At 45.6% G+C, this 13,466-nt stretch overlaps 1 protein-coding gene across 1 annotated transcript in view; it reads left to right on the forward strand.

Annotated features, from left to right (window-relative positions):
- LOC119455806 (protein artichoke) overlaps positions 1–13,050 on the forward strand; it is a 121,185-nt gene extending 108,135 nt beyond the window's left edge. Inside the window, exons 2-5 of the mRNA XM_037717277.2 lie at positions 3,251–6,305; positions 7,428–7,731; positions 9,121–9,593; positions 11,114–13,050. Of these exons, the coding sequence (XP_037573205.1) occupies positions 3,267–6,305; positions 7,428–7,731; positions 9,121–9,593; positions 11,114–11,347 (4,050 nt within the window). The 5' untranslated portion in view covers positions 3,251–3,266 and the 3' untranslated portion in view covers positions 11,348–13,050. The remainder of the gene's footprint in view (positions 1–3,250; positions 6,306–7,427; positions 7,732–9,120; positions 9,594–11,113) is intronic.
- The last annotated feature ends 416 nt before the right edge of the window (positions 13,051–13,466 follow it).

A 13,466-nucleotide genomic window follows, 5' to 3' on the forward strand; every position in this document is an offset into this window, starting at 1 on the left:
CATTTTATTCTTCAAATATTAACGTTGATCCTCCTGCAGCGAGACGAAATCCTCCGCGGTACTGTTCGACCGTGACTTGAGATAAATGTGTGGCATTTCTGACTCGAGTCAAGTTTGTATTTATCCACGTGATGGGTATGACAATAAAAATGTAGCGAACTAACACCAAAACTTTGATACGCTTCCTTGCGGTACGTCGCGGCATTTCTCGCTTTCTAAACAGAGATATTCAGACAGCCGGCTGGTTTTACTCACTGCAAGGAATGTCGCTCGTGCTTTTAAAGGAAATTGAAAAGCAAGAACATGCCTTAAAAGAAAGCGTACTCTTTGTTCGAAATATATTTTCATAGAGAACATATTTCGTCGTAAATGATAGCATGGTCGAGAAGACAGCGCTGCCCGGCGGCCTCCTCTTATAAGTATAAAATTGCTTATAATTTTGTCACGAAGGCAGACGAGTAGAATTTATCATGTATTATTACGCACACCTTTACCGCTTCAAGCAGACATAACACCACCCTTATTATTCATCAGAATAAATAAGACACATTTATCTTGTGGCCGTTATGTTCAAAAATGCGTGAGCCAGTTCCTAGTGGCGTCAATAAGCACAAAAATTGCATTGAAGCAAGAACGGCGCAAAAGTTCACAATAAAAAAAAGGGAGCCCTCAGCACCTGGAGTCAACGAAGAAGCAATTTCATGCAGCAGGAACTTCAGGAATTTTATTACCGAAATTAGTAAAGGGTAAATAATCCCTATAGAAGTAAAGAAAGTGGATCAACATGAAGCAGTGATGATTATACACTGCGATAAGGCAGGTTATATCATGCTGTATAATAACACGAGCAGCGAGGAAGCGTTAGGTGTGAAGTTGAATGGAGCATGGGCGTAAGCGAAGTAGGTATTTGTATTTGATCAAATTACGCTATGAGTAGTACAAATGAAATAACCAATAAAAGAGAAGGAGAGAAACAAAAGAAAGGCTGGGAGATTAACGAACTATATAGCACTAAAGAGAAAGGATAGTTGCAGAATATAATATTCTAAACAGGCGAAGTGAAATTTAGCGAGCTTAACCCGTAGATTCTATCACATTTTTCCCTAGTCCTCAAAGTGGACCTCCTGTTGCTCTGTCATTGGAATGTATGTCTTCATACTAACGTTGATGTATCTCCGCTCTTCAACAAATTTCTGCTGTTGAGTGCCGTTCCATAAATCCAACCTTGTTCTCGACAAAACATTCGGCGGACGACATGTCCGCAACAGCATCATGCTGGTCATTTTTGTCTGGCCTTGCTGTGCTGTTCTTTCGTGCAGTAATTCTAGAAGTGGTCCGCATCCAGCAGCTATGGGAGAAGCAAAGCCATCATCATCATCATCATCAGCCTATATTTTATGTCCACTGCAGGACGAAGGCTTCTCCCTGCGATCTCCAATTACCCCTGTCTTGCACTCGCGTATTCCAACTTGCGCCTGCAAATTTCCTGCAATTGCAGGCGCCTGCAACTTGCGCCTGCAATTGCAAGTAAGGTATTATGTTTAATATCTGCGGATATTTTCAAGAAATTGCTATTTCCGTATTTTTAGCAGAGTAATGGGACTCGTATACTCCTTTGTCATGCGTCTATTATGTCATCCTTTTCCAATATATATATATATATATACATATATATATATATATATATATACATATTTCATTGATGCAAATGTACTGCTGGTCAAACATACTGCATTCTTTTTGTTTGTGAACACTAACACCAAGAAATTCAAACCGAAGGGATTGCGTAAAGAACACGTAATAGCACCCGAAAAATTACATGGGTGGCAGCTTCACCATGCCGCCTATTTCACCGCTGCCAGTGCCTCGCGGACGAATGCGAGGAACAAAGTTTCTTGGTTCGACGTCGGCCGACCCCTGAACTATTTTTTACTTCCTTTATCCTCTAGCGAGGCAGGAAGACTGTTCTGTTTGCCTGCCTCCACGGTCCCGACACCAGTGGGCAGCCATGGAGTCCGGTCAATACGAGGCTTACCGGTCCAATCGAACCACCCCCCGTCCTTCTTTTTGAGTTGACAGCGAGAGTGAACGGTGTAGGAGGAAAAGCACCCGTGCGTCTTGCGACACCTATTGTGCAATGCGTCCTTCTTCTATTGCTCGCGGACGAATGTACATTCGTTTGTATTCCTTCTGGCAGCAAGGAGGTCTCTCTTTTATTCTGTGATGGCACGACGATTTCTACCTTATATTTGAGTCTTTGTTTGTTTTCTTCTATTTGTTACGTTCACTATTTTTATATTTACTTCCGTCCAAAGAACCTGTTCCATTTGCGGTGATGTCTTGTTTGTTTTCGCATTTTCATTCTTCGTTTTTCACTGACAGCACTGTTTCCCATGCGGGCTGAAGCTGCAAATTCACCTTAAGTTTCACAACATGGCAGCACCGCTCAGTCTCCTCGTTCCCGCAACGTTTCATTTTTGTTTGTTTCTTAGTGTTTCTCCTTACGTAAAGAATACCATAAAACTGTATCCTCCGATACTGGGACACCTTTTTTTTTTCTCCAGGCTGCGCGAAGCCTTTGAAAGAGATAGCAGTTGCTGAATTTTACATTTTATTTAACTCATATTACAGCGTTTTATTTGTCACATATTTATCCCAAAATGCTGCGCTAGGACACAACACGAATAAAAAGACAGATAAACACACGTCCAGGATAATATTAGAAACAGCAATAAATGAGGAAGGCGAAATCCGCGAGCGGATTTCATCTTACATAACACCAAACGAGTACAGTTTCGTAATCATGTACGGTTTAGAAAAATAACAATCCGTTGCGGGGCGTTGTATAAACTGCCCTTCTTATTGCCATTCAAAGAGGTTCTATTGATTATTGACGGTGCTGGCCGCATGATTATGCGTGTAAGTTTTGCTCTGCTTTTATCAAGCATGAAAACTGAACTGAATTACATGAAAAAGCGAGCCTACGTTACCATTGAATATAAAACATTCACGGTCACAAAGCAACAAATGTGTGTAAAGGTAGTGCCTCATGAATGGCTCGTTGCTGGGTACTTGCGTCCATCAATTTATAATTCTGCTTTACACGAGTCTCTTAATTGCTGCACGTGTGTGAGCAATTGTTGATTCATTATTTCTTCCTGGGGGTAACATTTCTGAGTGTGGTAACGGCCACCGGAGCGAATTAACCGGATACTCGATTCTTTTTTTTTTCTTTTCATTCCGGTTACAGATGCCGACAACGTGACATGGTCCCTTTACGGCTGCGCGGGACGCTGGTCCTGCAGAGAGCCGCGTCATATCCCTGTCTCACGTTAGGATGGCATTGGCTATTAACGTGGATTTTGCCGCTGCTGAACACGATGCTGCTGCTGACGCCACCAATCAGCGCCGAACAGCCCAAGGAGGAGATGTGCCCCTCTTGGAACAGAAAGCCTTGGTGCCCGTGCTACGAGTTTGACAGCGACGTCTTTCTCGAGTGCAACTCTGTCACGCCGGACCAAATAAGGAGTACACTACTTGAAATTCACAGCCCCGTTAAGATGCTCAGCATATACAACTTGCGGTCCAACATGACCACGTTGCCAGCCGGATTCTTCGTAAACAGGACCATCGCGCGATTATTCGTGTCGAATACCCCGCTGGAGAACGTGGAAGACGGTGTTTTCGAAGGCCTGGAAGACTTTCTGGAAACTTTATCACTAACGCAAAGCAAACTAACGCACGTTCCGAAAGGAGCGCTGAAAGACCTAAGATCACTTCGGTCTCTCGAACTAAGTTCAAACAAAATCGTCGCACTTGAAGGCTACGTTTTTTACGGACTTCAGCTAACGAACCTGCAACTTTCAAAAAACAATATTACGGACATCACAGAGTATGCGTTTGGAGGGCTAGAGAACAGCCTTGAAGAACTCAACCTGATAGACAGTGGTCAAAAAGAGTTCCCCTTAAACGCCCTCAGAAGACTCAGGAGCCTGAAAGCATTGAGACTTGCTGAAAACGAAATCAGAGATATACCAGATGACGGATTCACAAGATTCACTGCACTGCAACGGCTAGACCTAAGTTCGAATCGCATCCGCGAACTCAACGAGAGAAGCTTTGTGACCATGCCGCGACTCAATTCTCTCTCGCTTCACATGAACCAACTGAGTGATCTAGATGACTCGTGCTTCATCCATCTTCTAGAGCTGGAAGCACTGGACCTCAGTCAGAACATCATCCACACGCTCGGTCGCAAAGTCCTGGCGCCCCTTAGAAGGCTACGCACCATCGAGCTGAGTTCCAATCACCTGCACAGCATAGAAAGTGGCACCTTCCGAAACATGACTCATCTTCGTGAAGTCCTTCTCACCAACAATAACATCCTGCGGATAACAAATGATACCTTTTTAAACTCGTCGCAGATCTCGGCACTCTTTCTCGCGAACAACGCTATCACGCAGATTGAGATTGCCGCCTTTTATCCGCTACCACACTTGTTCCAGCTTCACCTTTCTCACAATCAGCTGCGTTCAATACACCCAACCATGTTCAAGAACAACCGTGAACTGCGCTCCCTATCTCTAGACAGCAACCTGATTGCTGACCTGCTTCCCGGGACATTTCAAGAACTCGTCGAGCTCCGGGACCTGAGACTAGAAAACAACCTGCTTAAGAAGATACGGAAGGGAGTTTTTTATTCGTTGCCAAATTTGCAAGAGCTGCACCTCCAGTTCAACCGAATTGAGACAATCGAAAATGAAGCCTTCCAGAGCCTGGCGAATTTGCAGCACCTCAATCTCCACGGCAATAGGCTCACAGACGTAGGCGACATTCTGAGTCGGTATCCATCCAGCCTTCGTTCTCTGATCCTGACGCAAAACGAAATAAGCAACATGCACACGGACAGCATGAGTGGTCTAAATAAAGTGGATATTCTGTGGCTAGACTGGAACCGACTCAAGAGGATCAAGAAGCAAATATTCCGTGACCTCATCGAAGTGGACCGACTCCACTTGAATCACAACGAAATCATAGCTATCGAAGACGGCGCATTTGAAAGGATGGTCAAGCTGCGAGCTCTTTACCTTGAGTACAATACACTGAGCCACGTGAACACGGACATGTTTAGAGGCGCTGAAAGCCTGGAAGAGCTCTACCTATCGCATAACAACATCATGGACATTGAACCGCAAACGTTTCAGTCACTGAAGAAACTTCGAATTCTGCACATGTCGCACAACCAAATTTACGTTATAAGAAAGTACATGTTCGAAGGTCAAATACCACTACAGGAATTGTTCCTCTCAAGCGTGATGGCAGAAGACGTTGAAGCAGGGTCGTTCCTTGACCTGTCAGCTCTCACTCATCTCGACCTTAGCAATAACAAACTTATTAGTGCTAGGGTTGACTTTTTATACCTGCCTAGCGTGAAACACCTAGACCTTTCAGGTAATAACCTTACCGGTGTTCATGATAACATCTTCTACGGCCTCTCTTCCTTGGAGACTTTAAAAGTTGAGAACACTGAAATAAGTCCAATCACAAGCAAACTTTTTGAGCCACTTTCTCAACTGAGGATCTTGAACATCAAAGGTAATGCCCTGGATTCCCTGGAAGGCACAGAACTGCGAGGCCTCGTGAATGTCACGGAACTACACCTCGATGGAAACAACCTTAAATCTTTGCCAACGGTTTCCGAGTCACTGCCAAATTTACAGTTATTGTCACTTTCGCAAAACAAGATAATTTCAGTACCGAGCAACGCTTTCAAGGGAAACGTTGAACTCGTCAAGATAAATCTTACTGACAACATGATTTTTGACTTAAGCAAGGGTGCATTCCGTGGTTTGCCAAACCTCAAGGTGCTGGATCTCACCGAAAACGCTCTCTTCTCCATCAATTCCACAATAACCGAAGATCTCGGAGCACTTCAGGTGTTGTCTCTCGACGGAAACAATTTCACCTTCATTCCAAATGCGCTCCTGACATCCAACATGGACGAACTCACGACGCTAACCCTAAACCGAAATCCTCTAATTAGATTTCGTGAAGACTTTACGACCGAAGGAAGCCTACCCGCACTGCGCACTCTGAGCATAGATCATGGCAATATCTCTATCATAGCGTCCAATGATTTCTTGGGCTTCCCTTCCCTCTCCACGCTCTCCCTTCGGCACAATAGTATCATAAAAGTGTCGCCCGGTGCATTCAAGCCTCTGAAAAAGCTCCAGGTGCTCGACTTGGGACACAACGCCATTGAAATCTTGCCTTCGGAACGCTTCCAGGGCATCGATAACCTGCAGGTAAGTGAACTTTTTTAGGACCAGGACACTCAGATGCTTAAGTTTCTGTCAGATGTCCAGCTTTCTACCTTGTGGTGCACTCAATATGATCTACATTACTGATTATTTTTGTAGAGCCTTGCTCAAGCCTAAGTATACCAGGCATGAAAAGGTCGTTAGCACTGTGTTAACGGCTAAAGACAATTTTATTAAGCACTCAATAGGCGACAGGGCACTATGCCATTTAATTGTGTAAGCAGTCTTCAAGCACCAGAGCACAAATGCTGGTTTATTGCCGGTGAACTTTTGAAAGAAATGTAAGGGTTAAAGCCTATTGCACAATCGTTAAGGGTGGGTTAATAGGATCCTTTCACCGACAACAGTGTTTCTTCACTAAATATCCCTCTCTCGTGGCACCGATGATTAGGAGATAAGCCGTGACGTCTGATTGGCCGAGGTGCCCGAGCGCTGTCTCATGCCCGTGCACCAGAGACGCGCTCTGCGCTGTCACATGCGGCGTTAGACTTGGCGGACGCTTTTGTATCAGCGGCGCGTGGAGATGCTTGCAAGGGTAGCGCGGTAAAGTGCTCTGAACCAGAATGTAGAGATTTCTTCGCAGCAAAATGAGCTGCAACGCATGGTCCGTGGCAACAACGACGCTCTCGCGAAAATAGTAAACAGTATTTCACCGCTGCAGAAGCGTCAGCATTTGGGTTGGTTGGTTGTGACTTGAGCAAGTGTGAATTCCGTGGTTTTCCAAACCTCAAGGTGCTGTATCTTCCCGAAAACGTGCTCTTTTGCATCAATTCCACAATATTCACCGTTCCAGCTATTACCTGCGCTTTTTGTCATCTTCTTTCTTCAGGGAGCGATAATGGCAGAGCGGAGCGGACGCCCTTAAACCCTTAGGGCAGTGGGCTCTTCTTCACGGAGATGCGATACGGACCCAGAGCAGAGCGGACGTCCTTAAACCCTTAGGGCAGGGTGTTTCGCAATGGCGCACCTTTGATCTCAGTATGTATCCGGTTACGTATTGTGGGCTTCGAACACTTCAAATTTTCGAACTATGCAATGAAAGCTCACCGACTACACACAATGTAACGTGAAACGCGCCAACTGAATGCACTGATGCACTGCATGCAGGTGATCAACCTCACGCGGAACAATATCGTCGACGTAACCCGTTTCGGCACCGACCTACAACATTTGGAGCATCTGGACCTGTCGTTCAACAAGATATCCCGTCTTCACGAAGGGGTGTTCAGCAGTGTGTACGGCCTGAAAGGTTTATGGCTGGGCGACAACCAGATCGGCTGGATTGCCATCAATGCCTTCGCGAACCTTACAGCGCTCGTGAGCCTCGACCTGCGCAACAATCGACTCGCCTACCTCTCCAGCTCTGTGCTGCAACCCATTGAGGTGCGGCTTGGAGAGCTGCTTCTCCACGGTAAGTGAGACGACTTCCCCGTTGAAGTCACCAGGGATACTTCGTAACTCCTTGGGGACGAGTTAATATCTTCTAGTTCATGACTTTTTCCACCACGCCAATAACGGCTCTATGCTGTTCGCAGCACACTTCCCAGATAACATATTTGGACAAGGGAGATCGATCTGCTTCCGCACAGTCAATGATCAAAACAAAGATTTATGACCTTTGGGGTAGCTTTTGCGAAAAATACCTAAAAGCAAATAAGAAAATGAGCCAAAAGTTATTCCGATAGCTTAACTGAACGTATTATGGTACACAAGCTTATAATCACAGCAGCAAAGTTGTCAGAACTGCCTTTAGACTTGTCAAAAACCAAGCGCATCAATTCGAGATAGACGATATAACAATTTTCTGTAGGCCCTAGAAATACACACCTTCTCGTTGTACAATCTTTGTTCTTCGTTTCGTATACGGACAACTTCCAGTCTCCTTTTCTACAACTACAAAATCAGTTTAGAAGTAAGCAGCATAGGCTGCTGTGCGACGTGTCGACACTGAGAAAATAAGACAGTGTGGAAGAATAGTGGTCTGTTAAACAGATGCAGATTCTGCTCGAACCATCTCAAATGTACTCCCTATATTCGCAATTGGGCTGATCGGGGTCGCTCTAAATGTACGATCACATTCATGTATGGTGGCGTCACATGAACCAAAAACCTCCAAAACCCTGTAATGAGTAAAATGTTATTATACCCTTCTACCTCCCTGACGAAGTCTGGAAAAAAGAACCTTGATGGCCAAGCCTAGGGATCGCAATGTGGGGGATTAATAAAAAAAAAGTTCTAAAGAGCTCAACTTTCCCTAAGCTTATGCTTTAGTTCAAACATTGTGCATGAAAAGCTTTCAATGCTGATGCACATTTACTGTGTGGCATGCCAGCAAGTCCAGTTTCAAGTCCTGGCCCTCCACGACAGGAAGTATGTATAAATGAATAGAGTCGAATTTGTTTCTGCATTTGCTAATATTTCCGGCGCTTTCTTCTTTTGTATCCTTTAGGATTGCCACACTGAATGTAACTTGCTAAAACCACAACAGCTTTTCACCAAGTTCACATAACAGATATGTGCCGTCTCCTAGTTGGTACATGTTTATGAACACGAAAAAGACGAGGATGAAGTAGGACGAAAAACAAGGAAGACAACTGGACGATTATTCTTGAACTCGTAGTTTAGCGACTGTAAGTCAACGATGAGGAGGAGGAAATCATTTTTTTTGTTTGGCCCCCTAGGTTTCGTCATGTGAACGATGAATATGGCAAAGTTGAATGACTCCAGGCCAAGAACGTGAAGTCCCTTGTTCAGCAAACGCTACAGGTGTTGCAATTCACGGCTACGAAATCTTCCGCAGGCAACCCGTTCCACTGCGACTGTCGCCTGCTCGGTCTCTGGGAATGGCTGCAGGACCATCCGCGCCTCAACACGAGGCGACCGAGCTGCGCGCAGCCGGACAAACTGGCAAACCAGTCTGTCGCCTCACTGCACCCGGTCGACTTCTGCCCCGCGCCCCTGATGACTTCTGCCGAGGTGCGCCGCCTCGACCACGACCGCCTTCAGCTCGAGTGGGACGTCCAGAATGGGACACTTATCGGCGGCTTCCTGGTAACCTACCACGCCACCTCGGAGCCCGCGCCGGCTGCTGGCGCTTCTCTCGAGCCGGGCGTGCGCCGCTATGAGGTGGATGGGCTGCGCTCCGAGACCTGGTACACGGTGTGCGTTACCGCCACCGGAAAGTACCTGCGCAGCCTCGGTCGCCCCACGCCCTACACGGCTGACGTGGAGCGGCCCTACGACATGTCCACTAACAACCGCAAGTGTTTACAGGTCAGTTTTGACAGAATGACATCTTGAACAGTCACTGTTTTCCGAAACATGATAGCCTGACGTCATGGGTGTCAAAGTAAATTTATTTTCATAATTAGCAAGAAAGGACGCGGCACGCCAAAGCGCCGAACTATTTTTAGGTCACACGTGAGCACCTGTGTGTCTACTAATTTATAAAAAATTAACGCCCCTTCCACTCCGTGAAGGTGGTCGAACGGGGAAGCTGTGAACGGTGTTACCTGCCGCAAATGGGACGCTTCGGCGTCCATATGGGCGTCGGCGTTCCTAGCGCGTTCCTCACGCTTTTTCTATGACGTTCCCAGGCAAGAGTCCTTGACCAAAGTTCCGTATATACAACCAACGCTAACACGCACTCCTCTTACACCGCACTCCTCCGTTGACCTACTTTTTTCCTACACCGCCATTGGTTGGCGCGCATCACGCTCTCCCCCTCCAACACGAGTATTGGACGGCGCGACTTACGTTAACCCCCCTCCCCATTCTCCTTTTCATCTGCACCCTCTCACAGCCTTCTCACAAATGGAAAGGAGTCACTTCAACCCCTTTCCCCCTGTTGAGCGCTTCTATTTCTCTCCTCTCCCTCTAGGTCACGTGAGCCCTTTTTTAGCGAAGTCCGATAACGACGGCACAGGGTGCGCAAAAACAGCTTCGCTGTGAAACGACCAACAGTGTTGTCACAGCATGTGGCTCATCCGGTTTACCACCGTTTGCTGCATTCTCAAAGCGCCCAACTCCGTAGTGACGCCGTATTTCGGTTGCTACCTATAAATGAAATATCAGCAGAAAAGTGTTTATTGTTCTCTGCGTGAGCCGACGTAGGGAAATAGCTTCGGCAAAGCTTTATTTGAACTTGTTGGAAGTAAACTGATGGCTAAGACAAAATACAGTAGGCGGCCTGAAATTTCGGATAAACCGATGTGGAAAGTACGCTTTTGTTGGGGAAAAACTTTTTATATTGGTAAAAATGGAAACATAACTGCCTTGAAGCGATGCCCTCATCAGGCGCAGACAATTACAGACCGTTTTGACTATGGTACTAGTTCTTCAATGTGGAGAGAAGCCTTGCTGTAAAACACCGTCAACACTCAGCTGTCTGGTAACGTGACAGCGTACCGAGCATATGCTTGTTAATTGCAACAAAATTTAGACAGTAACTTGCAGAACCTCATTTCTCCAGGACCAAATGCAGCTTCTTCAATAATCGTTTTCTTGATTTAATGGTCAGTGTTATCTCCATCTGAACAAAACTATTTTTACGAATGATTGTTTACGCAAAATAGGTGACAGCTAATTTGTCGCTTTGTGTTCTACACCTGTAATTCATCTCTTGTGAAATCAAAAAGAAAAAAGGGTTCACGATGTTTTCTTAGTGCGAGATTTACACGAGACACTATGGTTTACCTCTTAAAGAGAAATCACGTTTTAAGTCTTGAAGAGGAAACCCTGTTTTATCAATTAACGAAAAACCATGTTTCAACTCTTGTACATGCTTTGCACAGGTGCGCACCCTGGCACGCACGGACAGGACGCGCGTGACTCTGTCAACGCTGGGCATGATCCTGGGCGGCAGCGTGAGCGCCGTGCTCATTCTCGTGCTCGCGGTGCTGCTGACAGCGCTGAAGTTCCGACGGCGACGCAGGCGTCGGCGGCCGGCCAAGGCACAGGAGGTTCCACAGGAGTACATCTCGTATCGACACTTCTCAATACAAAGCAACGACGGTGTCTACTCCTGACAGCGCGAGCAGCGCCTGGCGCAAGGCGACATCGTCATCGAGTGATTGTGATGACCATACTTTCCTCCACGCCGTGCTGTGTGGAAGACCAGAGGAGTGACAGCATCTCTGAGCCGACGAGTGCTGTCCGTTCGCACTGGTGTTTGCGAATACTGACAAAGAAGGATTTCTCAGCCTGTGCAATATCGGAGTTCCAGCTTTGTGTCCTCATTTCTTTCCCTTACAAGATAGTTGTGAAAACTGGGTATTTTTAGTGCGTGCCATAGAGCACATTCATTTGAGGCTAAGCAACTCTTACAGAAAACGCCAATTATTTGAAAAATTTATTGATAGCCATGCGAACGTGAACACACGAACCTCGCTTCGCATTGATGCCGTACTTATCAGTCATCTTCAAGCATACTGCTCGCGAAGTTGGCCTAGCTGAACTAATATCTGGGACTCAGCCCTAGTTTTGACTCAGTTACGAGTCGAATCAGAAGTTGTAGTGATTACGTGGTTCTTCCTTGTCGAAGAGCCCACATGCTCGACCACAACAATATTCAATAATCTTATATAAAATGATGTGAGAATCTATAGAGAATCCCGTATTTTCCATACGTCTTGTGGGATTATCGGATACGGGAGTCCCAGGGCATACAGCATTTTTTTATGGGGTTAGCTTGCATCTCAAGCAATGTACTAGTTCCAGTCAAATTTATCGCCCACAGTATCTAATAGAGCGTTCTTCACAGTACTATATCGAACATTTCCCAACTGCCGCATATGGACTCTGAAACAGTCTGAAAGCCAACCGGAACCACACGAAGAAGATAGCGTGCTTCATTGTATAGATAGTTTATCGAGTTGAGAGTGTTTTTATAGTTTCTTTGAGGAGTGTTCAAATTCCTTTTGCAAACACCAGTGCGGACGAGACATGACGACGTGCTTCCCCTACAGACGTACGGTGGCAAGGCAGAGAAACAATAATGGCGACGAAGTTCAGACTTATTGAAACTGTGCCTACGTGATCTGCCCACTGCATCGTACGTGACGAAAAAAAAGAGGAAATCAGTGTCGAAACAAGAACTAGGCGGGCTGCTAACGACCCGGTCTATTGTGACGCCTCCCAAGCGTGACACCCACGTGGCGACTTCCGCATGAACTCTGAGTTCGTGCTTGACTCCAGCGAAGAACGCCAGAAGTTTGCCGAAGACTTTTACACGCTGTGTTTACGGAAATATTTCGCAGTGAACTCGACGCACGATGTTTGTTCTTGATGTTGAATGCACTACTTGTTTTGATTTCACTTGCAGCAAGAGCGCAGAGTACGCACATTTCATATCTAGAAACAGTTGTATGCCCGTGCACTGTCTGAAACATACTTATCTTCGGAATGGTTATGAAGAGTTTTTGCTCATTGGTTTGTACCGGTTGTCTACGCTCTGCCGAAGTTTTTGTCGTGTGTATGATTAAAGAAGTATGCTTTTTTGATGAATGGAAGCAGGAGAAGTCAGTGGTGTCTGGTATAGCATTTCAAGGCTTATAGATGTCCAACAACTGGGAGGTATAGGGGGTAGATTCTCGTGCATGGTGATTTTATAAAAAAAAAACTATGTATCGGCAACAAGTAAGTGTGAATTTAGTTCTACTTTTAAAACAGGGAGTTATTGGTTTAATGTTTGCCTACTGAAAAAAAAAATAAACAGTAAGCACGTAGCCTTGAATCCAGCAAGTCATTTCGGGTTTAAAGTCAGAAAGAAGTCGGAAGAGGGGCAAGTGGCACTGAACAGAAAAAAGGGATGGGGCGGGGGGGGGGGGGGGGAGGCAAATAAATTATTTGAATATCCATAACGCGGCTCGGAGGTTGTAGTGGATTTAATATATTGGCAGTTCTGAGATATTATTTTCGAAAAACCAAGCCACAGCAGCCTATCTAATTCTCTGCGGCATACGCAGCTGTGGTTCATGAACATTGGCAGATGTACACTTGAACGGACATTTATTGCCCTGCAAATTAGATCGTTGCCTATGGCTTGATTTAGGCTTTGAGAATTAACCATTTTTTAGCACACCTACTTATCTTGGTATCCATTCATATGCTCTAAAACTCAATAGTAAAGAGACTTACATTTTAAAA

Source organism: Dermacentor silvarum, chromosome 6 (genome assembly GCF_013339745.2).
Source record: "Dermacentor silvarum isolate Dsil-2018 chromosome 6, BIME_Dsil_1.4, whole genome shotgun sequence".
Lineage (NCBI taxonomy): Eukaryota > Metazoa > Arthropoda > Arachnida > Ixodida > Ixodidae > Dermacentor > Dermacentor silvarum.